Genomic DNA, 25,083 nt, shown 5'->3' with positions numbered 1-25,083 from the left:
TATAATCACCACTTCATTTATTGACCTCTTATCTCCCAACTTTTATTCATTCTTAGCTCTACAGGTGCAAGAAGAGACTAGTGAAGAAAACCTGGGTGTGTTTGAGACTTGCAACACACCAGGGTGCCTGCCCAGGGTTCTCACAGAGCCAACCCTTCTGTCTGTGGATATATGCATGCATGCATAGCAGGTAAGCGACACTCATCTTTCCATTTCCATTGGCAAACTTTTACCTTTCCAGTTCGGTCATGTGCAGCTTCAATTTAGCACAAGACACTCAAGAGTGCACGTGCTTGTTAGAACCAAAAACCACGCTGGTGTTTTAGCATGAACAGACTCTTTTCCACATACACATTTGTTACCTGGTGGACCTTTGATTGGTGTCTTAGGTGATTCAATATGATCTCTATGAATAGATTTTGGACGTGGCTTTTTTTGTTTGATTGAGAGGGAACGTGGCTTTATGACAGTATCCATGTCTTCCATAAGCTTTAGTTGTTTCCTTCTCATATACTCCTGCTTGATAAATTCTCGCCGTGCTCGTTCATCCTCCTTCTTCTGACGTTCTTCTTCTGTTTTGCGTCTAAAAATTATGGAGTAAATTCACCCGTACAAACTTTCCAAATAAAGGATTTCAGTTAGCACAGTGAGGACAACACAGGCATGAAATTGTTGGAACTTTAGAATTCTCAAACACCAATTCTCAGACAGTTTACAGTTTTTGGGATACTGCTACTAATAAATTGAAACCCACGTTTCTCATCTTGGCTGCTGTGACAGGGTGAGCACTGTGCATTTGTGCAGAAAGAAGCCCTGAGGGATTGGCTCTCCCCTCGGAATGCCAAGCAGGGCAGGGCCTACTCTGAAGAGCTTGCTCAGGCCAGCACAGCTCACATTTTGAGCCTGAGTACAGACTGATGCCACCTGCTGACTTGCAGGGCCAGCTGGGCTCCTCAGCACATCTGGCTCCAGTAGTAAATCTCTCGGGTATTAATATCCAATCTTTTGACATGCAAGTTATGCTTTTAACTAAACCAGACATTTTTACGTTCACCATTACCAATCACTGGGATCAGGGCATGTAGTTTTACCTTGTCTCTTCCTTCTTATGTTCTAGTTCTGCTTCCAGCTGCTGCTTTCGAAGCAAAGTCTCTCTTTCCCTCCTCAAACGCTTCTCCAACAATGCTGCTCGTTTCATTGCCATATCATTTTCTGCCTTTTGATCATCCTAGCAATGGTATTTGAAGGAAAAGGACCCAAAAACATTAGGATCTCTGAATTTGGCAACTGATGTTGCTAAATCATTAGACACTTCATTCTGTACACTGGGTTACAATATCCCCACATACTCTTGCAGTACTTGGAGTAAGTTTATTGTAAATGATTTTTCCCAAGACTGCTACAAACCTTTCATAACAGAATTTTTCCTTCTTAGTCAAACAAAATTCAGCACTGATATGACAAAACTGGCCAAGTGAGATATTTTAGAGTGAGATCCCATACAGCATAAACCTCTGCATTAAGCTTTGAAAGATTCGAGTGTATGGAGATGAAGGGAGATTATCACAAACCCCAATAATTAAGCAGTGTATAGAAGTAACTTCTGATCAAAGCAGGTGTTTTGTTAGAACTAAGGAAGGCTTCCAGACAAGCAAGGAGAATCTCAGATACATGATACCAGATTCTGGGGTATTTCAAGATGGAAATTCAAAATCTTGATGGCTCTCAGTGTCTAGACCACTCTCTTACAATGTGCATTGTAGTTAAAACACTGTCTCAACATAGTTCTTTAATAAAAAGTCACTGAGCGCTCCCAAATAGCAACTTCAAAAGGGAGTCTCATTCATTAGCCAGCCAAGAGAGGGAAAAAGGCTCTCCAAAGTGCAATTCAAAAACATTAATAATTTTTTAGTTAAATTTGGGGTGAGATGAGGAAGTGAGGGTGAGATGTGAGCATGTTTAATTATAGTCACCAAAGCTTATGTTAAAAATAAATCTACATGCAGCATGCATCCTCCTCATCAAAAACTCCAAGCACTCTTCCACAACGATGAATGGAAAGCTCTGGCATGCTCAGAACTGCAATACTGTAGAATATTACCACTTTTATGATGCCAAATTAATCAAGTGCAAAAGATAAGCTTGTACATTTAGAGTTGCAGAACCATCTGTTTTGACTTCAAGTCATCACTGACATCCACATCTCAGTTAAAAAGTTCCTTTTCAAATGAAGCTTAATAGCCAACACATACATCCACCAGTTCTCTTACCTTAAAAAAGAATCCACAACACACTTTCTGGTCATCTTCAAACTGCTCTCTATCACTCTCACCTTCGTATTTCTCAACAGATGCTTCACTTTTTTCTGGTGGCTTCAAATCTGATAGGGAAACTTCAATTAGGTTAGCTGTTTTGGGAGCTGGAGGTGGTAAAATCGGTTGGTTTAGCTGATCTTCATTTGGAGTGAGGCAGACAGTTTCTGTGATAGGCTGAGATAATACTTCAGAAACATTAGATTCAATAGGTTTAATCTCCTTTTCCTCCAACTTCTCTGCGCACTGTTTTGGCAATTTTGGTCCTTCTTCTTTTGCTTCCCCTTCTGTAGGCTTGGCTTCCTTCACAAGATTTCCCTTTACCTGAGCTTCACTTACATGTTCACCATCATCTCCAAAGCAAACAAATGATCTAGTCTGAATGGGAACTTGACTTGGAGAAAATCTCCTCAGACGGGGAAGACTGTCCACAGACCGTGGGGCAGTCAAGGTACGATTTAGAGGTGTTATTTTCAGTTCATTTGGCCTAGGAGTCCTTTGCATTTTAATGTGAAAAGAGGCATTCTTCCTGTTGGAAGACTGTGGAGATTGATGTGTAGAGCGAGGAGATTCCTGTGAGAAAGGTGCAACAGCAGATGGAGTTCCCGCTTGTCTTGATGAAGACTTAAAGTCCCGAGTCTGTTTCTGAGGAGAAGGCTGAGGAGGAGAAATAACCCAAGCCTGTTGCTCTCTCATCTGCATCAACATCTCCTGTTGAAGGGATAGACGTTGCATTTCTTGTTGTAAAAAGTGTAGGGAAGAGTTCAGTTTTTCAATAGATTTTGTATATTCTAAAAGATCTCCTTCATTCAAATTTTCTTCGGAGGGGCTTGCTAAATTCCATTGCTTTTCAGCATCCACAGAAGTAGCAGGAGATTTTAACCATCTGCTATGAGAATTTTCAGGGGTTTCTTTTAGTAATTCTGAAGTCTTACTAGTTGGGTCATCTGATTTTTGAGTTTCTTTTTCTTTCAACCGATTATTGTCAGAGAACACCTTCTCATCTTCAGCTCCTGCTGCTTCTTCTCTGAGGGGTGATACTCCATCACCTTTCTTTTTCACAACATTGAGAAATGCTGTTCTTCCCATTTTCTGCCGCTGCTTTGTGAATGCAGCTTCAACTTTCTTCTTCTGTGCCTCAATGGCTCGCCTCTTTTCCTCCAGCTTCATCCTAAGCTGTACCATTTCAGAAGCCAGTAACTGTGTAGTGTCTCTTCCCTGAGGAACAGATGCCTCCTCAGGAATATGAGTCCAAGCAACCACATGAGGAATGTTCAGCTCAGAACCTTCTGGTGTGGTTTTCTGAGAACTGCTTCCACTGCTTTTACTATCTGTGTGATTCAACTTCCTGAACTTCTGCTCTGCAAAGCTGGTCATTTTAACCCCCGAGCTGGAAGAGGCACTGCTGCCCGCCTGGGATTTAGTGCTGACTGAGCTGGGACAGGGGCTTAGCTGGTCTCTGTGATTGCCAGCTCGCGTGTCATAATCCTGGAGAAGCTTAGCTGGTTCTTCCATGTCAGAGTCCATGCTTACAGTGTAATCTCTCAAAGATGAATCCTCATCCATTGTCTCTGGAATATCTTCGGAAGGGACATGTATTCCAGTATCTACCTCTGTAGTGTCAGTCACAGGACTCAGAGCACCCTTAGTGTCTGTGATTATATCTGGGGTAGACTGATTTGGTTTAATGTTTGAATTCAAGATGCTCATTTCACGATTGTGGAGAAAGAACCCATTTGTAATTTGGTCTGTTTGGAGAAGTCTAGGAGGTTTTTCAGTGTCGTGAATTATCTGCAAAGCCTCTTCAATGCTCGGCGTCTCAATCTGATTGCCAAAATCATCCAGAACTGCCCTGTTTTGCAAAGCTCCATTTGGAAACCTGTAGTGGCTGCTCTCATTGGCATTTCTCTGATTTGCATTAAGAGACTGATTGGCCTTTGTGTCTTTAAGAGCTATCACATCCTTTTCCTCTTCGATACCTTGATTTTCCTCTTCTCCATTTAGTGGTTTGAAGGACAGATTTTTTCTAGAATGCTTTGGCACGCGGTTGATGTTCCCTGTAAGGCCCTCATTACTCACAGATCTAGGAATTCCTCTGCTTGGAGTGGGTAATGGAATGCTTTTTTCTTTGTCAAAAGGAATGTCAAACGAAACTCCATGTAATGATGACCTAACAGAGATCAGAGTAAAGCAAGTAACTGAGCAACTCATGGTTATTAATAATAGTAAACTATTAATATTTGGTTTTAAAATTTTAAGCTGGTAGTATTAAAGGCACTGTTAGAAGTACTGTATTTTGCCTAGCACCAAGTATAATAAATTTATATGTATTTTTAGATATTTCAAATATATATATGAATACAGTAATTTTTAAAAGCACAATAAAATAGAACATAATATGTTCCTCACAGTCAGCCAGTGCTTTTTAATACTTTGGAATAAATTCTGGGCATTCTAGGAATATTGGCACTGCCATCATAGATCGGAAGGAAGTTGTGAAAAGAGACAATTTACACACCACTACAACGCTTACAGGTTTAACATTCATTTACATCCTACAGATTGAGAGTTTATGACCAGTCTAACTGAAAACCAAAACATTTAACCTGATTGTTCTTAGCATCCACAAAATAATACAAGCTTAAATGCTACTGAGCTCATTAGCCATGTTACTCTTACCACTTTCAGTTCATTGTGATGAGTAAATGGGAACAAATTGATGCCAACAATTCAAATATTTGAAAAATACCTCTTTCAATGCAAAAAAATAAGTTATTTCTTTCTGAAGATTGTTTCCTGTTACCCAATTCTTAATCCATGATACAGTTTTCTCATTTTTCTACTTTTGGAAGTTGCTTACAAAAATTCTTATTACAGGACTTTGAAAATCCAAACTACAATGGAGCACTTACTACTACTCATGACCAAAAAATAATCAATTTTTAACCAACTTGTACAGAAAGACTACTTACCTTTTTTCTTTGGGCCATGTCCCTACATACCCATCTACATAAGACATTGATGTGGACCTTCTGATGACTCCTAAGTGAAATGAAAATAGGACCCAATGTAACTGCTGTGAAAAATTGTTTTAACAAATTAGCTTCACTACTCGGAACACCTCAATGGCAAAAAAAGGTGTTTATATATTGAAAATAACAGCAGAGCAATTGAGCCAATTTCATCCTGAATATACATTATGCCCCTCATAGAATTTATTATTAAAATATTCTACAAATGCTACTAAAATATACCACAGATAGTTGTTGAAAGCCATATTCCACATAATCAATACAGAAGTCCAATTAAAAAAAGTAAACAAACACAAATTTCCCATTTGTACATTTTATAAATTATAAAACTCATTCATTAATCTTTCATGTAAAGCTCTCCCAGTAATTTCTGCATAAATATTGTTTGAATAAATATAAGCAAGACAGCAATTTAGTTTGAGAACAACACCTTGTCTCACTGCCTCTTGCACCCATTTGTAAATTGTTACCTGGAACAGATGGATAAGGCTGCTGGGGTGACTGCAGGGGGTGAGATGGTGTGTAAGCTGGACTTTCCAATCTAGAAAGCAAGAGACAGGAACTCAGAAGAAATACATCAAAAGCCACATTAGGAAAGGGCAAACAGACTGCATGTCCTGGGCCAAAACAAAACCAGATCTTTTGTGACAGGGAAGAAAGCGAGGAGAACTTCTCTTCTCAAAACATTAATTTATTAACCCAAAAGAGAACACCATAACAACCTTTAACTGGAACTAATGTAGGTTGAGTCCAAAAAGTCAAAAAGGTATTTCTCACACACAGAGAGCTACAGAGCTGCATTAGTTACACTAACATACTTGTCTCCTGGGTTATTTCACCCAAATGTCATTATTAGAAGTTTCTCAATTTTTAGGTTTCATTTTAGTAAAAAGTCTAAACATAAACATGAGCAAAATGAGGCAGCTCCTACTGGCCTCAAAACTGACTAATTGCAGCCAACATCACATAGTTTTCATGTGTTTCTATTTTCAGTTGCTTAGTCTGAAACTTCTGCTTTGTGTCTGGACTGCAATATGCACTAGAAGTGGATAAAGAAGATTTTGTGATAGATGGCTTTATAAATACACAAAATATACTCACTACTAAAAGAGTAATTACAGAGATTTCACTCTGTTTCTACTTACACAGGCGTTTTATTTTGGTTCATAGAGAAGGTCTGTAATTGAATAGCTGTGTTAATCCAGAACTGGACTAATGTAACTCGATGTTTTGATCAAGGTGTTTCTTCAGGATCAGAACAAAGACACACACAGAAAGACGCATGGCTTTGTATGTAAAACACTTTTAAAGAAGCCAGACTTCAAAACCATGCTGGATTAAATGCTTTCATGTTTTGAATTTTGTTGTCTGAATTGAAGTGCACACTCCCAAATTAATATTTTTCAATCAGTAATTTTCAGAATATTTTAGTGTTAGTACATATGCTGTAGAAATGTCTCTAAATAATATATGCAAGAAGGATATTCACATCAGTTTAAGAAAAATAATGTTGTTTTACAATCTATAAAAGCATATTTCATAACTATGTATTAGTCAAAACAGGTTCTCTTAAATTCCTGATTTTTTGTGCCAACACTACATACCAGCTGAATGATGTATCTGCTTTAAATGGTATTTGAGATTTCTGTGAAAATTTTAAAATCATAGTATCTGTAAGTTGTCTTGAAAGCAATGCTTTCCAAATTTCATCCAGCAGCCTGTGAAAATTCGCTACCACAAAGAAAATCTATGCACTTAATTTTCCCTCAAGAAAAAACTGATTCTGGCACCAAGACTGTGGTTCCATGGCAACCTTAGACATCATAACTGCTCACTGCCACAGTCCCACTTGCTCCTCTGCACTGGATTTGGCTCTCCATCCCACCTCTGAGTCATTTCAACCAGCTAAGGCGACAGAGGAACATTCACTTTTTCCGACTGGGTTAGTTTTTTCTGTCTTTGTGGTCTGAAGTGGCAATTCAAACACTCGGGGGGCAGGAACACACAGCTGGGACACTGAGCAAGGCCAGGACCAAAACATCCTACATGCAGGGCTCTTCTGCCAGGGAACCTGCAAGCTTGTGTGTTTGATTCCCACCATCTGAATTACTTCTTGGACCTCTCCTTTGTCCTACAATTCAGTGACATATCATCAAGTTGGATGAAGAACTTTATGAGGTTTATTAGGAAAGATACAGCGAATCACCTTGGGAACCCCCACTCCAAAAGACATGTTCAAAACTACTGTTTCTTGTTCTTCTGGCTTATATGCTCAGTTTATGCAAAAATAAATTCATTGTCTACAAGGGAAACACTTCAAATACAGGAAAAAGGCTTGAAACCACAGCATTTAATGGTAGCAAGAAATACTACTCCCTTATTCAAGCTGGAGTAGATTCCTGAAGACTAAAAACATACTTAGAAATCTTAAACCTCAAATGAATCTCCACAAACCTCAAACCCAACTGAACACCCACCCCTTCCTCCAAACCTCCCCTTCAAAAACAACAGAAAAGGCTAAACAGGATTATTTGGGTTGGCAATCAATAACTTGCTGAATATTAAATCAAAATGCTAATATTATCCTTCTCTGTGCCAGTTCAGACACAGTCAATAAGCCTTTGCCCCCAAATTATAAATACATTGTAATGCTACCCCTCATTCACTATGTCCAGATCAGACCACTGGAAGACTTTCTTTACCTTGACAAAAGAAAGATTAAAAAGAAGGCCAAATGTGCATTTCCTGCCTCTTACCACAGAATCCTTTAGGTTGGAAAATACCTTTAAGATCACAAAGTCCGGCAGTTAACCCAGCGCTGCCAAGGCCACCACTAAGCCATGTCCCCAAATGCCACATCTACACGTCTGTTAAACACCATCACTTCCCTGGGCAGCCTGTTTCAATGTCTGACAACTCTATTGGTGAAGAAATTTTTCCTCGTATCCAATCTAAACCTGCCCTAGTGCAAATGGAGGCCATTTCCCCTCATCCTGTTGTTTGTTACTTGGAAGAAGAGACCAATCCCCATCTGCCTACACCCTCCTTTCAGGTAATTGTACAGAGTGATTAGGTCTTCCTTGAGAAATTCATCAAATGTATGACGAGCTGGAGAACACAAGGGAAATAGGATGATCTTACATTGCCTCCAAATCTGTAACAGTAACACTAAAACTAATATTTCACATTGTCCTGCTTTCAGCTGGGATAATGAATTTTCTTCCTGCTAGCTGGTACAGTGCTAGTTTGGATTCGGTATGAGAACACTGTTGATAACACACCAGTGTTATAGTTGTGACTCAGCAGTGCTCACTCCAAGTCAGGGACTGCTCAGTGTCTCGCTCTGCCAGCGAGAAGGTGCACAAGAAGCTGGGAGGGAACATGGCCAGGACAGCTGCCCTGAACTGGCCACAGGGATGTTCCAAACCACAGCCCATCCTGCTCAGTACAGACTGGGGGAGTTGCCAGGAGGGCTCTGGGAGACAGGCTGGGTATTGGCCAGTGGAGGGGGGAGCAGCTGTTCTGTGTGTCACTTTTTCTCTGGGGTTTTATTCCTCCCTCTTTCTTATTTTCATTACAATTATTATTATCATCATCATATTTTATCTCATTAGATTTACATTTTCTTTCCAATTCTCCCCACCAGGAGGTGGAAGTTCATCATAGTTAAGTACTTATTTTGACTTATTTGACCTTCATGGTACTTTAGCAAAATAATCAGACCAAACTGAAACATCACTCAGGGTTTTTCTTGCTATTTTCCTAGTTTGCTTTTTTATGATTTGCTGTGAATTTCAGAAAAATAGCTCTTAATAAAGCAGACTTGATCAGCAGCCCCATTTGAAATTGAAAAGGCCCTGTGCCACTTCTCTGCTGAATGGTTGGGGTTGTTTTGGGAAGTGGTAAGGCAGCAGCACGCTGTCCAAGTGGCCAACGGCCTGTACCAACAGGAACCTGCAGCCTGCCATGCAGAGGGGCAGCAAGGGCTGAACCACGGGATCTCCCACAAAATCCCACAGATTGTATTCACAACTCGATCCCTGAGCATTGAAAAAGGCAACAGAACTAAACAAAAAATCGCGTTTGATTTTGAATAGAAAGGAGGATACTGTGAAACAGTACTAGTGATTCTCTGACATTACCTGGCTGCAAAGTCAGAACCAGATGGACTGTCCACATAATTTCTTCTGTTAGTGTTCAAGCTGTGAGCAGAAGCTGCATCTTTTGCAGGTTCAGCTGCCAGGAAGAACAAAGCTCAAGTTATTATAGTTTAGTATTCAGTTAAAAAGCATATTAGAAAAACTGTTCGAAATAAACTGAAATAGTAATTTTCAAAGACTTATTTTCATTGATTTCATTATTTATATTAAAACTCAGTTACTTTCTTTCATTTTTACCTACTCCAAAGCTCCCATATTGGCATTAATTAGGGGAATGGAAAATGATAAAATAAACTGGAAAAGGCAAGGGAAATAAAGAAAAATAAACTAAAAGCAAGCAAATGGTTTTAGCAAAAGTTGTTCTTATGGAAGAAATTTTTCTGATAAAAATTTTTCTTCCCAAATCCTTAGACTGACTTTTCAGCTAGAAAATAGGGGGCTTTTGTCACATCCTAAATTAGTTAGCAAAGTGCAGATTTAAATCAGATTCGTATGTGCTATAAAGAATATAAATGAAAAATGACACAAAAGCCACACAGTGAAAACCTTTTCCCAGCACCTGGAGAGCCAATCACAGCACTGTGGTATGAACATTTCAGTTTACGTGACTTTGTGTTCATTAACAGATTTCAAGATCCACCTGAGATTTGGATTTTTCAATTTAAGAATTTGCTGATGGGATGCAATATGCACTAGAAGTGGATACAGAAGATTTTGTGATAGTCTCCCGACTGTGCCTTTGCACCCAGGTACAAAATGGAAGGTTACAATTAACTCTGTCTTCAAGACAAAGGATCATAAGTCTGGGCAAAGTGGTGTCTTCACAGCAACACAAGTTCCTCAAGGCTAAATTCTGTCCTTGGTTCCTTAATATGTTTGTAATCCTTGCACGGGCATAAATGAATTCTAGGCTTGTTTAGGTCACGAAATTTTGCAAGTCATTATACCACCACCATTTAAATGAGTTTTTGGTAACAGACAACAAAATCTAATTATGATTTATGAGATGAAGATCAACAATAAAGGAAGAGTACTCGGCTCCTTCTTTAAGGGGTTGTACACTGCCAAATCCTGTTAACTAAAATATTCACTGCATCTGTGAACACAATGGCAACCTGCACACATACATATCAAAACATGCATATTGAGGCCAATCCATAACATAATTACCTTGGGGGTGCACAACAACACGAGGCTGTACAAATGATGGCTTCACCACTTCAAACCACCAGAACAATTCTGCCATGAACACCATGTAATTGCTCTACAAGAAGAAAAAGTGTGGAGAAATATATGTTAAAACACAAGCCTGCAAATACACAGGTTAAGCAGCATTTGGGAGATGTCTCTGCATTTCACCAGTGTACAATCTCTACTGATTTCTTAGAACATGAGACCAGTGCAACTGATCTGTAGCACCAACTATCTAATGCACATTACTTGAGCAGATTGCAGCCAATTGGGTTGAAATGTTTCATAATAAGCATATGCTCAAGCCTGATGTCCTTGTAGGAAGGGCAGAAAGGTGCAGGATGAGTAGAAAAAATGCCTACCAAACAGATCAGCTATTTCAATTTAAAAAAAAAAACAATGAAAAGCCCATTGTTTTTCAAGGCCAGGCAATGTTTTTTTCAGAGATTTTTAACATGGAAAGGTATGGTACTCCTTAGCTTTAGTGTAGGAAGTTGGAATCTGATTTAAACTTTCATTTTTAATATAAGGTTTTGGTCACATTTGTGAAGATCTACCCAAATTTACAAGTCTTTAATGCAAAACAAAACCCAGTAGCAGTTTCTTCGCGGCAGGTTAGAACAAGGTTTTAGTTCCAAAGATTTATGCACACTTAACATACTGTTGATGCATCCCCCTATTGTATGTTCCCATGACACAGCTATGACAGACATGGTGTGGGAGCCACCAGATTTAACACAGGGGGAAAAAACTGGTGAGAAGGAAGAAACAGCTGGTGACAAACTGCATCAACAACAACAACAATCAATAGGAAGGAAAAGCAGGAGGAAGCAGCAGCAATTTGTCCTGCAAGAGCGCACAAGGAATGCAAGAAGACCAGAAGATTTGTTGACTGTGAAGGCTGGAGAGTTCAGAGGCCAAAGTTCCTACACCCCTCGTGCTTCGGTGCTGCTCCATTTCTAGAGCCTTCAGCTGAAGGAGATCAGCAAGCACCCAGGTCTGAGCTGGCTCCAGCAGGAGCACAGACCTGCCACCAGTCTCATGGAGCCTGAAAATGTAAACAGTACAAACCTCTCCTGGGAAACCATAAATAAACAACTTTTTTAAACAGTTTGCTTGAAAAATTCTAACGAAAACACCATTTTATTTCAAAAACAAACAACAGGACTTAATGGTCAGAACATAATTTTAAAAGAAACAAAAATGTATTAAAAACCATTTCATAATAAATGACATAACTTCAATTCTGTACCAGAAAAAACTGAAAATATAATTTTGAATATCTATTTGACACTTTTGCTTCAGATTTATTCTTCCTGAATATTTTTAACATAGATCAACATTTACTCCAACAAAGGGATACTCTCAGACCAAAAGCTGCTCACATGTTTTAGTGTATGGTGATGGGATCAGCCAGATGTTGCCATAGATATTACAGACAAGCTATAAATAGATTAGGAAAAACCCTGTCTCTGCTTATTCAGCTCAACAGAATTGAATGAGGAAAAGTGTATAGCAAAATCTTTTCTATTCACAGAAAATGTTTAGTATCACACATTGATATCATTACGAAGCAGTGAAAAAAAATCAGATGTACTTCTCAGACAAAATATGATTTTTAAGGATTATCCAAGCAAAAGCCTGATGAACAGTAACAGCATTTTTAAAAAAAAACTAGTGGTGGGTCTATAGTAATCCTGCTATCCAGGCTAGAAAGAATGTAGGTATTATTACCACAGATTTTGCCTTGCTTATGGTGACAAACATTCTGACAGCTTGTCACATGATTATCACATGCACTTACACACAGCAGTGTTCAGAAGCATAACAGTATTTTAATAGTAATGAAAACTAATGAAGCTCTGAGCAGCTCAGATTGGTTCCAGCACCCTGAACAGCAGATGGCAGACTTGCAGCTTCAGAGATCCTTATATTTGCCAGACATTCTCATTTAATTTTTTTAATTTGATATTTGCAGACTATTCCTCAGTTGTATGTAGTCAGTACTACTAGTACTGCATCTTCTGGTGCTGTACCATAAAAACCCGTCTGCTTAGCAGATTTAGGAATGCTGTCTTTTGGAGGAAAAAATTTCCCATATTCTCTAGTAGAAAATCTAAAGTCGTTACTTGCTTCTGTATCAATGGGAGATATAAACTAGCTTGTTATTTACAATTTTATACAAAAGAAGATAAATTATTTTCTTCAGTATCTCTATTTTCCCCCTCCCCCCATTTTAAAATCGCTATTAATTTTTAAATCAAATTAGCTAATGGGAATAGTATGTCCAATCTTGCCACTTAAAACAAATTCTACCTTCCTAACACTTATCAGTTTTAGATCTGCAAATTTGCAGAACAATAACTAAAGGATTATAGACACAAACGATACAAATGATTTGTCATCAGGCAATCCACTGAATTCACTGAAACTGGATGTGAAAGGCTTTTGGAAATTTTTTCAAAATGAATATAAAAATACACAAATTTATATCATGATGCACATTAAAATCTCTGTTCAGTAGGCCAGGAAACATCACCTCCAGTGTAAATACACAGGTTTTATTCTATAAAAGTGCCAACATAAACACATCAAGATTGCAGAGAACTGGACTGTTACAAACTGTCTAGAGAAGGCCAAAGTGCAGTTCTGTGTACAATCCATGCACTACCAGCTTGTCCTGCCACAGGCTAAGAAATGCCACAACTCCATTTTAAAACTCCATTGTCTTGTTTCAGACCAGAACAAGAGAGAAAACCAGCTGATTAACATCAATGACAGCAAACCACACTACTTCCCTTTAAATAATGAGTCAGGAATGTTTAGTCCCTCTCTCAGGGGAGAAATGGTCTCTTAAAAAAATCTGTTTCCTGGTTGAATCTTACTTTACATTCCTGATCCTGAATCCTTTTAACCAGCCAGGTGGGAATCAAATCCCTGGATGACTCCCACCACACGTGCCCAGCTGCCCCACCAAGCACAGCCAGCTGCTCTGCCATGTCCATAAGGAATCCACATTCACACACACAGGCTCAGGCTGGCAGTCTGACTGGCAGTGGGTTTTCCAGCGAGTCTGTACAACACCTGTGGACATTCTGCAGCCCTGAATTTCTTGGACATATCTGTGCAATGTATTTGGACACTGTATTTCACATCTCTGGTGCTGCCTATACCTCCTGCTTACATTGTTTACAAAGTCACCATCAATATTACATGAAAAAGTGTAAGTATTCAAAGCTGCTCAAGTGCAATAAATTTTTTTTAGGATAAATCAACACTTCAGACATCATATACTGGTGTTCAATTCAGCAGTAAAAAGAAATAGGTAAAAAAAGAAGTTTTGAAGGATCTAAATCAAAAAAGATTTGACAGTGCAAATGTTTTTTCTGCCCCATTGATTATTAACCAAGTGCAAAAATAAGGTACCTATTCCATGTGCTTAGTTGTGGTTCTGCACAGTTTAGAGTGGCCCACATTTGGGTCAGAGGAATGCCCTTTGAAGACAAGAGACAGCAATCATCTCTCAGATCTGCTTCATTTCACATTCTGAAAGAAATATGCCTTCTGCATGGGCTTGGGTGAACAGACCCTACAGTTACCAGCCCACAGCAGCCAAAGGAAGAGGCATCTGTGCTGAGGGGCAGCACACGACAAACACTGCCAGGAACGGAGAGGCTGCAGAGATTCCTGGCCAGGAATGCCCAGTACACACTCGCTCAGGACAGCAGGACTCGGTCCGGGACAGGACCATCAGCACATGCTGGTGCCAACAACAGGCTGTACAACCCCAACGGTGCCCACAAGGGCTGTAGTTATTCTATGCAGACAAAGGTTAGAAACGTTCCCAAAAGCTGCTGATGGGCCAGTATAACCCCCAGCTTCTGGGGGAACACTGGGTCCAACCGGGTAAAAATGACTGAGTATGTCTGCATCAATTCTGTGAGCAAATTAATGCATTGCGTGAATAGTTATCTCTTATTAATAATTTATTTATTATATTAATAATAGTTGAACAAATCAAAGTTGTTTTAATATTGATTGTGATCTGTGTCTCACCTTCAATCCTTTACCAGTGAAAAGGAAATGTAAAACACATGTAACTTAGATGAGACGCACAAGTTTAGGATCACAATTTAAGAAACCAAAACACAAACCCACACATTTCTGAAGGCTCAGGTAAAGGAACACTTACAAAAGACAATAATTAACTGCATGTCAATTGATGCAATGCCAAGTTTCCATGGAAGCTCCCAAATCATGGTAAATATCAAATGATTCAAGTTGTCTGTTAGTACTCTCTTTGACAGTTAACCTCATATGTGACTTGTTCTTAGACTTGAAGCTTCGGGTCCTACTACAATAAATTGGCAGAGAATGACCTAAAAATATCAAGGCTGTAATCAATTACAACCAAAGACGTGTTTTTTCCTCTTTTAGAAATACTTTGAACAAATGGAACATGTGAGATGCTTTTTTAAAAAATTCTTTCTGTTCAGGGACCATACGTGTCCTTTACAACATCCTTTTAGGAGTTATACATTCCATGAGACAACCAAACCACAAATGCTGCATAGCTCCTATTACATCACAGTGCTAATCAACTGTTGGGACAAAGCAGTAAAGAAGTCTTTACAGATCTGCAGGGTGGTTCATACTTCTTTTTGATGGCACTTTATGCAAGGTTTACTATTTCTACAGACTTGATCTTTGAAAAGGCAGAAAAAGTGCGTGTCAAGACACAATGTAACAGTTCTTTCAGTTCTGTGTACTTTCCCAGATACAGGTGAAGAACAAGATACTTAAAAAATATATCCTGTCTGAGGATAAAACTGCTTGCAGGAGAAGAGCACAAAGGCAGTCTGCATAACTACAGAGAGATCCAAGATTTTCTATTATTTCCTCTTGTTAAATATGCAAGGAGGATTCAGAAAACATTGTGATTCTTTTTATGTAATCTCTATGTACTTGTGTTTGTCTGTCTCAAAGGAAAACAACCATGAACCAGTATGGTCCCTTGTTGGTTCCTCAAGCATCCATGGAATGTATTCAAATACTTTTTTCTTTAATATCAGTAGCCCTGCCTTAGTAAACATCTTATGAAGAACTTCACAAATGTATTTTTCTTAGAGGAGGTGGAATAGGGAAGTGAGGAGCAACAAAACTTTCTGCTTCCTTTGATTATGACACATTAAAGCTGTCTAGAATTCCAGACAAAGCGTATTTCTCCTCAGTGCTAAAACAGAATTAAGCCAACAATTTCATCTGCTGCAAAATCTGAGAACCTTTATCAAAGACTTTGTGTGCTTGTTAAGTGAAGATTTAAAGCAATGTGACTGTATTTCTGTGCATTTTGATGGGAAAGCTAAAAGCAGGCACAGCCCCCTTGGTCAGGTCCGGCACTAAATTACACATATACTGTGTCTCTACCCTACCTTGATTGAATGTAACAGCACAGTGCAGCTTGTCCTGTGAAGCATGTAAGGTACACACTTTGTGCCTGATCACTTTCAAAGAGGCTCTGCTCCCTTCTTTCTCAAGAAGTGGCATGAAGTCAGGATACCTAGCACAGTTTCTAGGACTACACATGGCACAGCATCGTAATTCCAAAAACTGCTATGACTTTTTTCTTGAGCCTTTTCCCGGTAACGTATCAACAGTTGGTTCTTTTTACTTTTTCTATCACCAGTGTGAATGTAAAAGACTTTTAGCAAAAGCACAGAGGTACCTACTATGCAGTAGGAGCCACCCTGAAAACAGACAGAAATTTTTGCTGATTAACAAAGATACAGTTCTATAAACCCTAAAACTTCACACTATGTAAATTTTGTAGGCTGAGATAAAAGTGACTTCTACAAACCAGTTATTTAAACTATCCATTTACAATACATGTTTTTTCAAAGGGACAATAAAATTCTTTGGAGAATATATGCATATGTATTTATTAAAACTTACTTTAATCAGATGCACTGGAAAATGAAGAAAGAGTTCCTTTAACTATGAATTTATTTTTAAAGAAAAGCAATTCCTAACACTGGAGAAACAGAGTTTGCAGCACTAGCCAAAGTTTCTGTGCCAAGTTTTAGAAGAAAAACTTGGCAGCCTTGCTTTGTAGCATTTACATGTAAATAAGCATCCACACCGCAGCAACTTGTAAAAACATGATCACAAAAGGGCTTTCTCAGTTCTAGAAATACTCTAAATCTTTGAAAGAACTCTGAATCCCATCTAAAACAGTGTTCAGAAACAGCAAAATTGCTGAGTCTATAGCACTTTAAAAGTGTAAAGTCTGATGCACTGCGATATTGACAAAATATTTACTATAGTTACTTTGTTAAAATTGAAGTTCCATAGCGTGCACTGGCTTGAGAAATAATTCAAGCCATAACTATAAAAATGGTATTACTGATTGCCATGAATCAGAGCAAGAATAATTAATTCCATTCATTCCATGTATGTGTGGGAAGAGAGAACAATCCAAATGCAGTGGAGTGGAGGAGTCCTGCTCGAGATCCCTGCATGTGGTTGCAGGACTGTGAACCCAGCCAGGACAGCCGGCAGTGCCACAGACTCGCAGGGTGGAGGTGCAGCTTAAACTCAGAACACCAAAAGCTGACTGAAAGCAGCCACTATGAGACTTTGCATACACAAAACAAACCAGGAACAGCTAAGGAGTCTAGACTTGAGTCCTACTGCCCTTACTCACCCTGACAGTTAATTACTTATTTGAAAAGGATTGGGTTCAACCCTACAGGAGACAAAAAAGCTGCATTCAAGCTCTGGCCTTTGTGATTCTGCTATAAAGATCATAAAAGCAGTGAAATGACCCAGATATTTAGAAACCAATTACATCCCATCTGCAATGGATATGCTGACTGCAGAAAAATAAAATCTCATTCCCTAAAGGCAAGCCAACAAGAATCTTAAGCAAATGAAGAGTGTTTTATATAGAAGAGAGTCTTCGTCTTGGTGAAGCATAATAATGAAAAATTTAAGTTACAATTAGGCAAGAAATCATTTAGTTGCTCCTCGTTCTTAAAAAATTACAGAATAATGCCTTTTGTCCCCCCACACTCTTTCTGAAAGTATAAAATCTTAGAAGGATTGTAAACACTTAATGACATATTCAAACAAATGTAGTTGTTGAAATTGTGTTCCTGCTTGAGTGTTGGGCATCAAACCATTGGATCTTCCGATGAAATTAACTAAGAAGTTTACACTTTTACAGAAGTGAAAAAACTTTAAGGTTAAAACCCATGAAATTATTGTGTACATAGAAATGAGTAAGAACAGTGAGCAATGATTCCACAAACAACTCTTCAATATTTCCTCCTTTTGTTTAAACCTTTAAACTAATGCAGATTGCTATTACATTTAAACAGAAATATGGCAGATTGCATACTTTAAAATAACAATTAATAAATAAGGAAGAAGATAAAGTGTGAAATAGTTTTGCACAGAATTAAAGGTTTTACAAACCCTCTCACAAATGCTTTTTTAAAAATACTTTGAAATTACTAGAAGAACAATGGCCAGAAGAAGTTGATTTTACATGCTGCTGAAATGTGTGTTTCATGCTCCATCACAGGAGAGGCCACACAGCAGCAGAACAAAAAACCCACTAAACACATCACTAGCAAAACAGTCCTGTGGACACTGACCACACTTTTATATAATTATTATTTTTTTACCTTTATGGAAGAAGCTGCATAGAGCATATCCTCAAGACTGAAATGGCAACACTGGTTGAGGTATTCCTGACAAAATTCTTGAATCAATTGTAGGTTATACAGACTGTCAGCCAAAGACATTGTCTCTTTCAAACAAATATCTAAAAAGAAAGAAAAGAAGCAAAGATGAGATATAGTTACAGATTTGCAAAAAAGTGCCTTTTTTTGGCTTTGCTGGATTCTGGAGCATTTTCTGAATTCAGACTTGACTTCTGCCCCCTTCCCCAGAGATTTTTAATTTTTCCATTTCAGAAACTGAAGAAATTATTAATATACATTTTTATCCCGCATTTTTACATATTTAGTCATTTTGGTAATAAATAATTTCATTTTTCACTATTGACAAGTTTATCTGTTTCTGGTTTGCCTTCTGTGAAGATGGAAGTTATGCTCTCAACTCCAATATTTCCATGTAATGAAAGACCACGATCACTTATAGAATTCTATGACTCTAATACAATTTTTTCCAATTAGATTTTCTACTGAGTAATGGCAATAGGAAATGCACACATTTTCACATATATTTCTCTGTACATACTAGTTCTTTTTCTTTGCAAAGGGACCTAAAAGCCCACTTCAATGCCATTAACTTTGAATCTTCACAAAAAACCAGCATGAGACTGGTCTTACGTATTTATGTTTGTAGATTGAGATGTCTGAGATGAGATTTTACACAGAACTGACGCGTGTTATTATCACTCTCTGTTTGAAAATGCTATTTAAAGACAAGTAAGTGGTCACAGTGCACAGATTTCTGCAGTTATACAGTATCCTCTCAATACTATTTATGTCCAGATAACCTCCTGTTCTCTTTTTATGACAGCTTCTTGGAAAATTAAGCAGCAATAATAACTTCCTAGGGGACACACACACACACAAAAAAAAGAAGACAGTCCTTGTAAAAAGGAGGACTGAAAAAAAATAAATATACTTCCAGAGGATGCATCAGATTTTATTTCTAAAGCAATAGTGTATGACAAGCTCCACAGAAGTATTGAATTGTTTAGGATAAAAGGTTTCTTCAGATGCAGAATGTACTTGATGCTAGCAGGGTAAGGATTTTCATAGTGAGGAAATCAGACAGTCCATCATTCCAACCTCACTGATGATGATCAATAGAAACAAAATGTTTAATCTCCTTTCAGTCAGTTTAGTCAAATTGAGCAATGCAAAATGTGAAATTATGCATTTGGATCTAATAAAATTCTACCTTGATTCATTGGCTGAAAGTGATAAAGAAGAAGAAGCTGTCATGTGTTAGCCACTGTAAACCTATTTATGTGCCTTCGGCATCACACAGCTGTGGAGAGAGCAAACATGACACTAAAACGTATCAGAGAATTTATTTCCAGTAGTGACAAAGAAGCACTGAACAAAGGCAACAAGATGTCAGTCTGGATTTCTGGGTACAATTATGACCATACATATTCAAGCAACAAACCAAAACTGTACTAATTGCAGAGGAAGACTATCAAGGATAATAATAAGCATGGAAATCCACTTCAGCAAGAGAGACTGAAAAGGCTTGGTTCAGTGGCCTGGGCTAAAATAAGAGAAAAAAAAATACAAAAAAGGTAGACATCAGATTAGGAGAAGCCACTGAAGCCAAAGGGCACTGCTGGAACCACAAAGGCATGTAAGACAAGCTACAGGCACACTTATATAAAAAAACCAAGAATGAGATTTAAAACTGTATAAAAAAAGATGGAACTCTCTAACAGTGGGTGAAAAGAGGATAGATTTTTCAAGAGCTTGACAGTTTTAAGATAGAACAAGATAAATTCATGAAAGGGATTATGTAATTTTGTACAATGGCTAATTTCTTGACTCACTGACATAGGGAGTCCTTTCTAGTTTCAAGGAAACCTAGATTTGAAAGTTAAATGAAGTCTTAATGAGAAGTGATCTATTTCAGACTACAGGGAGCTCCAGAATAAATTTTTCTTTTTGTTAATGCCTTTTCAAGCATTTTTGCATGAAACATGGACCAAAATTTTATTATCTAAATACAGGGAAGATGAGCAGAATCTTAATAAAGTATTTCTAGTTGCTTTGGAGTACCTTTGAATTTACTTCTGAGACAATGACATTTATATGTCTTTAGGGAAGATGATGTCAGGACACCTAACAAGAATATTAAAACTAAAGTTCCAAAGATGACATGTGCCTTATCCTGTTTAAAGTCAGATGCTGGAGGAATATGCTGGGAAGTACATAGTGGTCACTCAAGGTCCTTCAGCTAGAAGGAATAGCAAGAAGGCACCAGGTGTTACCCCATTCAACACCACTCAAGTTTTAACTCTTCCCTAATCACATACAACAGTATGGATTTGGCTGCAATACTTATGTAAATTAGAAGTTCTATTTTTCAAAATTCACATGCCTAGGAAGAACAGTGAATCAACACATCTGAGAATCTTTCATCTTCAACACCTACTGTGCTGGAAGCTCCCTATAAGTGCTTGTGTATATGAATTCCAGTCCTTAGCAAGCTTTAAACCCTTGTTCATACTCCTGGATTTCTCAGGGTGTTCCTGTATAAGTGTTCCCACGACATCAAAGGCATTATAGGCAGAACATGATGTGTGTTTGCTGCCAAGACATTTTACAGCTACACGAGGCTCTCAGTTGCCAAGGGGAAGATACAACTTTAACCAGGCTACTGAGCAAAAGAACAAGATGAAGATGCTCATCATTACAGACAACTGCTGTTACAGAACAGCATGACACCAATACCTTCTAGACTGTATAATTTTTTATCTCTATATAAGTAGCTCTCAGGTGAACTAAACCCCCAGAATTGCAGAGCAACTATTTGCCAGACAGTGCAGCTATGCAGAGTCTATCATGTTTTTATCTGTAACTACTCAGATTCACGAAAAGCACTTATGCAGCTTCAAAAATAAGTTTTACAGGGTTTTAGCACAAAGTGCAACATTCTGTTGCCACAGTCAGATCTGTAATAATATCTCTTAGTATCTCTATATTAGTGTGACAACATAAAAGCAAGCACAACAGGGAAAGGTCATCTTGGTTCCTTTTATTTAAATGCAAAAATAAATAGGTACAAAGTTAATACTAAACTCACCACACTCAAATTATGCCTTTCATATATTGTATTTAAGCACATTCCTTCACATAGTTATCAAACAGAAACATTTGAACTTTTATTGACATGTTTACAAGCCAAAAAACACATTAGACATACCCTCCAGTTTAATGATATCTGGACAGTAGAAGTGGATCAGGGCTGCAAGAGCACAACCATCTGTACCATCTTTCAGCAGATTCTCTACCAATGGAATGCAGGGCAGCTGTTTAAGCAAGGTTTGCTCCTTCCTGTAACGAGCCTACAACATGGAATGAAGAAATTTAGAGAAACAAAAGCTCTCCATATGTTTCCTCAAAAGTTTCATACTATAGGTTTTATACCCAGATAGCAAAAAGGCAGTATTGAAGAAATAGCTGAATAGTCTCAGTATTAAATTTCTCAAAACTGTTCATGTTATGCCACATTTTGAATGGCATAAATAATATTTAAGAGGAGCCTTTCCTTCAAAATCACCAAGTTTTGATGACCTCTGTATAGCACACTGAACTAAATAACATTATATACTTAAATTAATATTTCACACTTGTTATTATACAATCAAAAAATGATCTGTGCAAACACAGTGAGACAAACCCTTAGCTAGTGCAACTTCATTTTATTGGCAAGTCATAACTCTGAAGTCAACACACCTAGGTATCTTCCCCAAAATCTCATTCATATGTAACCAATATAATCACTAATTCAGAAACGAGGAAATCTGCATTTGATGAACTCCATTATTATCACTGATGTGTCACTATAGGCAGTCATGGACATAGAGAAATATTAATGGTCAACTGTTATGACCATGCAGTGGCCCAGTTATAAAAGGAAACATTTTGAAAAACAACTTGGCATATAAAGAGATCATTAGTTCAGAATACAGAGATAGCATTTATCTGCAGTGAATATATTTGTAATGGTGGTTGTTTGGTTTTGTTTGTTTGGTTTTTGGTTTTTGTGTGTGATAGGAGAGGGAGGCTTACTTAAAACATGGACTTACCATTCTCTGGTTTTTTTCCACTTCCTAGGGAAAAAATGGAGGTGGAAAAAATGGCATAGATTTTAATTTGTTAATATTATTTACTAAGACATTTTTAAAGCAGTAGTGAAGGATTACTCTTCCATTCACACCACAAACTACTTATGATGCCAAGAGTGTTTCTGAGTTAATTTTATGCTGTTTAAATTCATGTAGGCACACTAAACTGCAAGTCTCCCTGCAGGGATTCTGAGAAGTCTTTGTGAAAGTTACTCCTCCCAGCAAGCCTAAAGCTGACAGTTCCCATCTCCTGCTCTCCATCCTTTTCCTGATGGGACTGCACAGCACAACCACTAGTCCAGCTACAACAACTCTGCTACTTTGTTTCTGCAGTGAATGGGTGAGCAGGGATGGAGGTTTTATGGGTGAGGTAGGAATTGTTTAAGTGAGCTCTGCACACAAAAAAGTCTGTGGAACCACAGACTAACCTTGAGGGCTATACTTAATGTCCCTGGATTTATGTCAAGGATCACACAGGATTATTTCAGTGAATGTCAGTGTCCCCTAACTGGGCTAGGAAGTAAAAACCTAATCTGGCAACAGCAGCCATATCAGTTCTAGAAAAATAAAGGGCTTATACCTGACCTGGAGAACTTACATTTTAACCAGTTAATTCTTTTTAAAAACCCTGAGTTATACTTTTAGTGTAGTGGTATTTGTGTCAAATAAGCTGTATAAAAATGAAAATCCCATTTTTGCATGCTACAGGAATATTCACTAACACCAAACAAAATCATGTTACTGTTGTGCATTATTAATATTCTTTTCTCCATGTTCTTAATATTCCCTAGTATTTCTAATGAACTAGGCCAATTATGCTTGCAGTGAAAGTTTGTCCTTCTTCACTGTGGCAATCCACTGCCCACTATGATGAAAAACCTGCAAATTTCAAATACCATATGATTATGTCCATATATATCCTCCTCAAAATTACTGAAATTAAATCTGTGAAATACTATAATTTAATTATGATTAAACATGAATAATGATAACAGATGCAGGATACAGATGGGCTCAACATCATGGTCTCATACTCTGTGTAATTTAGATATTCTTTGGAATATCATATTTTAATGGGGTATTCAAAAACACTTGAAATTGTTAATAGTGTGGTCTTGCACAGTAAATCTTGTGAAAAAGTGTACTGCCACTTTAGTGATGCCTTACTAGGCCTTATGAACCATGCCCACAGAAGCTAAAAACAGTGTCATATCTTTAAAGTAGACCCAGAAAGAGGGTTTAATTCATTGTAAAGTGTGACAGGCATGTTATTTCAGGAAAAATAAACTCATCTAATCTGATCTGCTAGGTTCAGTAGGGTATAGCAGGCATCATGTTTCAATTTGATTGAAAAGATAAAAGAAATTATATTGAAAAAATGAAAGACACTGGTAATTGCACTGCATTTTTAATAAACTTCCATTTGAAGAAATGTAGCAATGTTTGCTACTAAAAATGAATGCAATAAGGCAAAAGATGAATATCTACATTTATGATAAAGCTCCAGTGCTAATTAAAACATAAATGCTAATACAGGCATCTTGTTTCTGAGATCCAAAACCATCCTGATTTAGGACCTTTGAGGTTATTCCACTTAAAAAAAGTAGTCAAGACACTTGCCTACAAACAAGGTCAGCTAAAGATGAGCCAACAGCACAGCAGCTACTCTGCCATAAGTGGTGTGTGTATTCGGGGTTAATCATTAATAATGAATGCTCTCACACATTTACCAGACAGTAGATAACATGTTATAATTTACTATTTATCAGAGTAAGTTTTTGGCCTGTATGCCCAGGATTCTTTCTCAAAGGGAAGAGGCAGAAGAGTAGCCTGAGCCACGGCCTTTCTGCTGTGTTATCAGTAGCACTGGGGTTTCAGTGGTGCCTCTGTTGGACTGGGAACTCACAGCAACACAAATACCATTAGTTCAAGATGTCTATGGACAACTGGCAGGCAAACTGGAGTTAGCTTGTCAACAGATTGAATGTTTTATATTTGAATATAAATTTTATGCAAAGGAAGAGAATCATTAGTAAACTAACACCCTAGACAAAAATAGAACACAAACATACTCTGAAACTGCTTTGAAGTAGCCACTTTGCCTAGTGAAAATGAGACAAAAATTAAGTGCTTAAATTTTTGATATAATGGTCAAGCTTGTGTTTGGGTTTGTTTTGTTTCATTATTCCCTCCATTTAGTTACACTATCTTAATTAAAAACAAATAAAATTGAAGGACTCTACTGCGAAGAGCACTGTACCTGTGTGTGTATTCGTGTCTGTCACAACTGCAATAGAGGAACTGCCCACAGAGACTGTCAGGAGTTTGAATACTAGTTAGTCTGCTGAATACAGTACTTTTAAACTGGTTTTCTAGACACCAAGTAATTTCTGATCTTGCCTACACTGTTACTTTCAATTCTTCTTGCAATGTAAGAATCATCTTTTACTAGCTATGACAACAAATATCTGAGGGAATGGTAGATCAGTTTTTTGGTAATCCCGAGAGCAAAGATAGGTCAGAATTAG

At 37.9% G+C, this 25,083-nt stretch overlaps 1 protein-coding gene across 4 annotated transcripts in view; it reads right to left on the bottom strand.

Annotated features, from left to right (window-relative positions):
* CAMSAP2 (calmodulin regulated spectrin associated protein family member 2) overlaps positions 1-25,083 on the bottom strand; it is a 77,871-nt gene that overhangs the window by 8,288 nt on the left and 44,500 nt on the right. For all 4 annotated transcript variants that reach the window (XM_071565273.1, XM_071565274.1, XM_071565275.1 and 1 more), the window contains 9 exons: positions 21,631-21,772; positions 18,384-18,523; positions 10,675-10,768; positions 9,487-9,580; positions 5,815-5,885; positions 5,285-5,354; positions 2,271-4,482; positions 1,092-1,228; positions 363-583 (listed from right to left, as the gene is read on the bottom strand). In XM_071565273.1, the coding sequence (XP_071421374.1) occupies positions 363-583; positions 1,092-1,228; positions 2,271-4,482; positions 5,285-5,354; positions 5,815-5,885; positions 9,487-9,580; positions 10,675-10,768; positions 18,384-18,523; positions 21,631-21,772 (3,181 nt within the window). The remainder of the gene's footprint in view (positions 1-362; positions 584-1,091; positions 1,229-2,270; positions 4,483-5,284; positions 5,355-5,814; positions 5,886-9,486; positions 9,581-10,674; positions 10,769-18,383; positions 18,524-21,630; positions 21,773-25,083) is intronic.

The sequence above is a fragment of the Pithys albifrons genome, chromosome 10, assembly GCF_047495875.1.
Source record: "Pithys albifrons albifrons isolate INPA30051 chromosome 10, PitAlb_v1, whole genome shotgun sequence".
In the NCBI taxonomy this organism is placed as follows: Eukaryota; Metazoa; Chordata; class Aves; order Passeriformes; family Thamnophilidae; genus Pithys; species Pithys albifrons.
The sequence above is the reverse complement of the archived record's forward strand: the minus strand, read 5'-3'. Positions and strand labels throughout refer to the sequence as shown.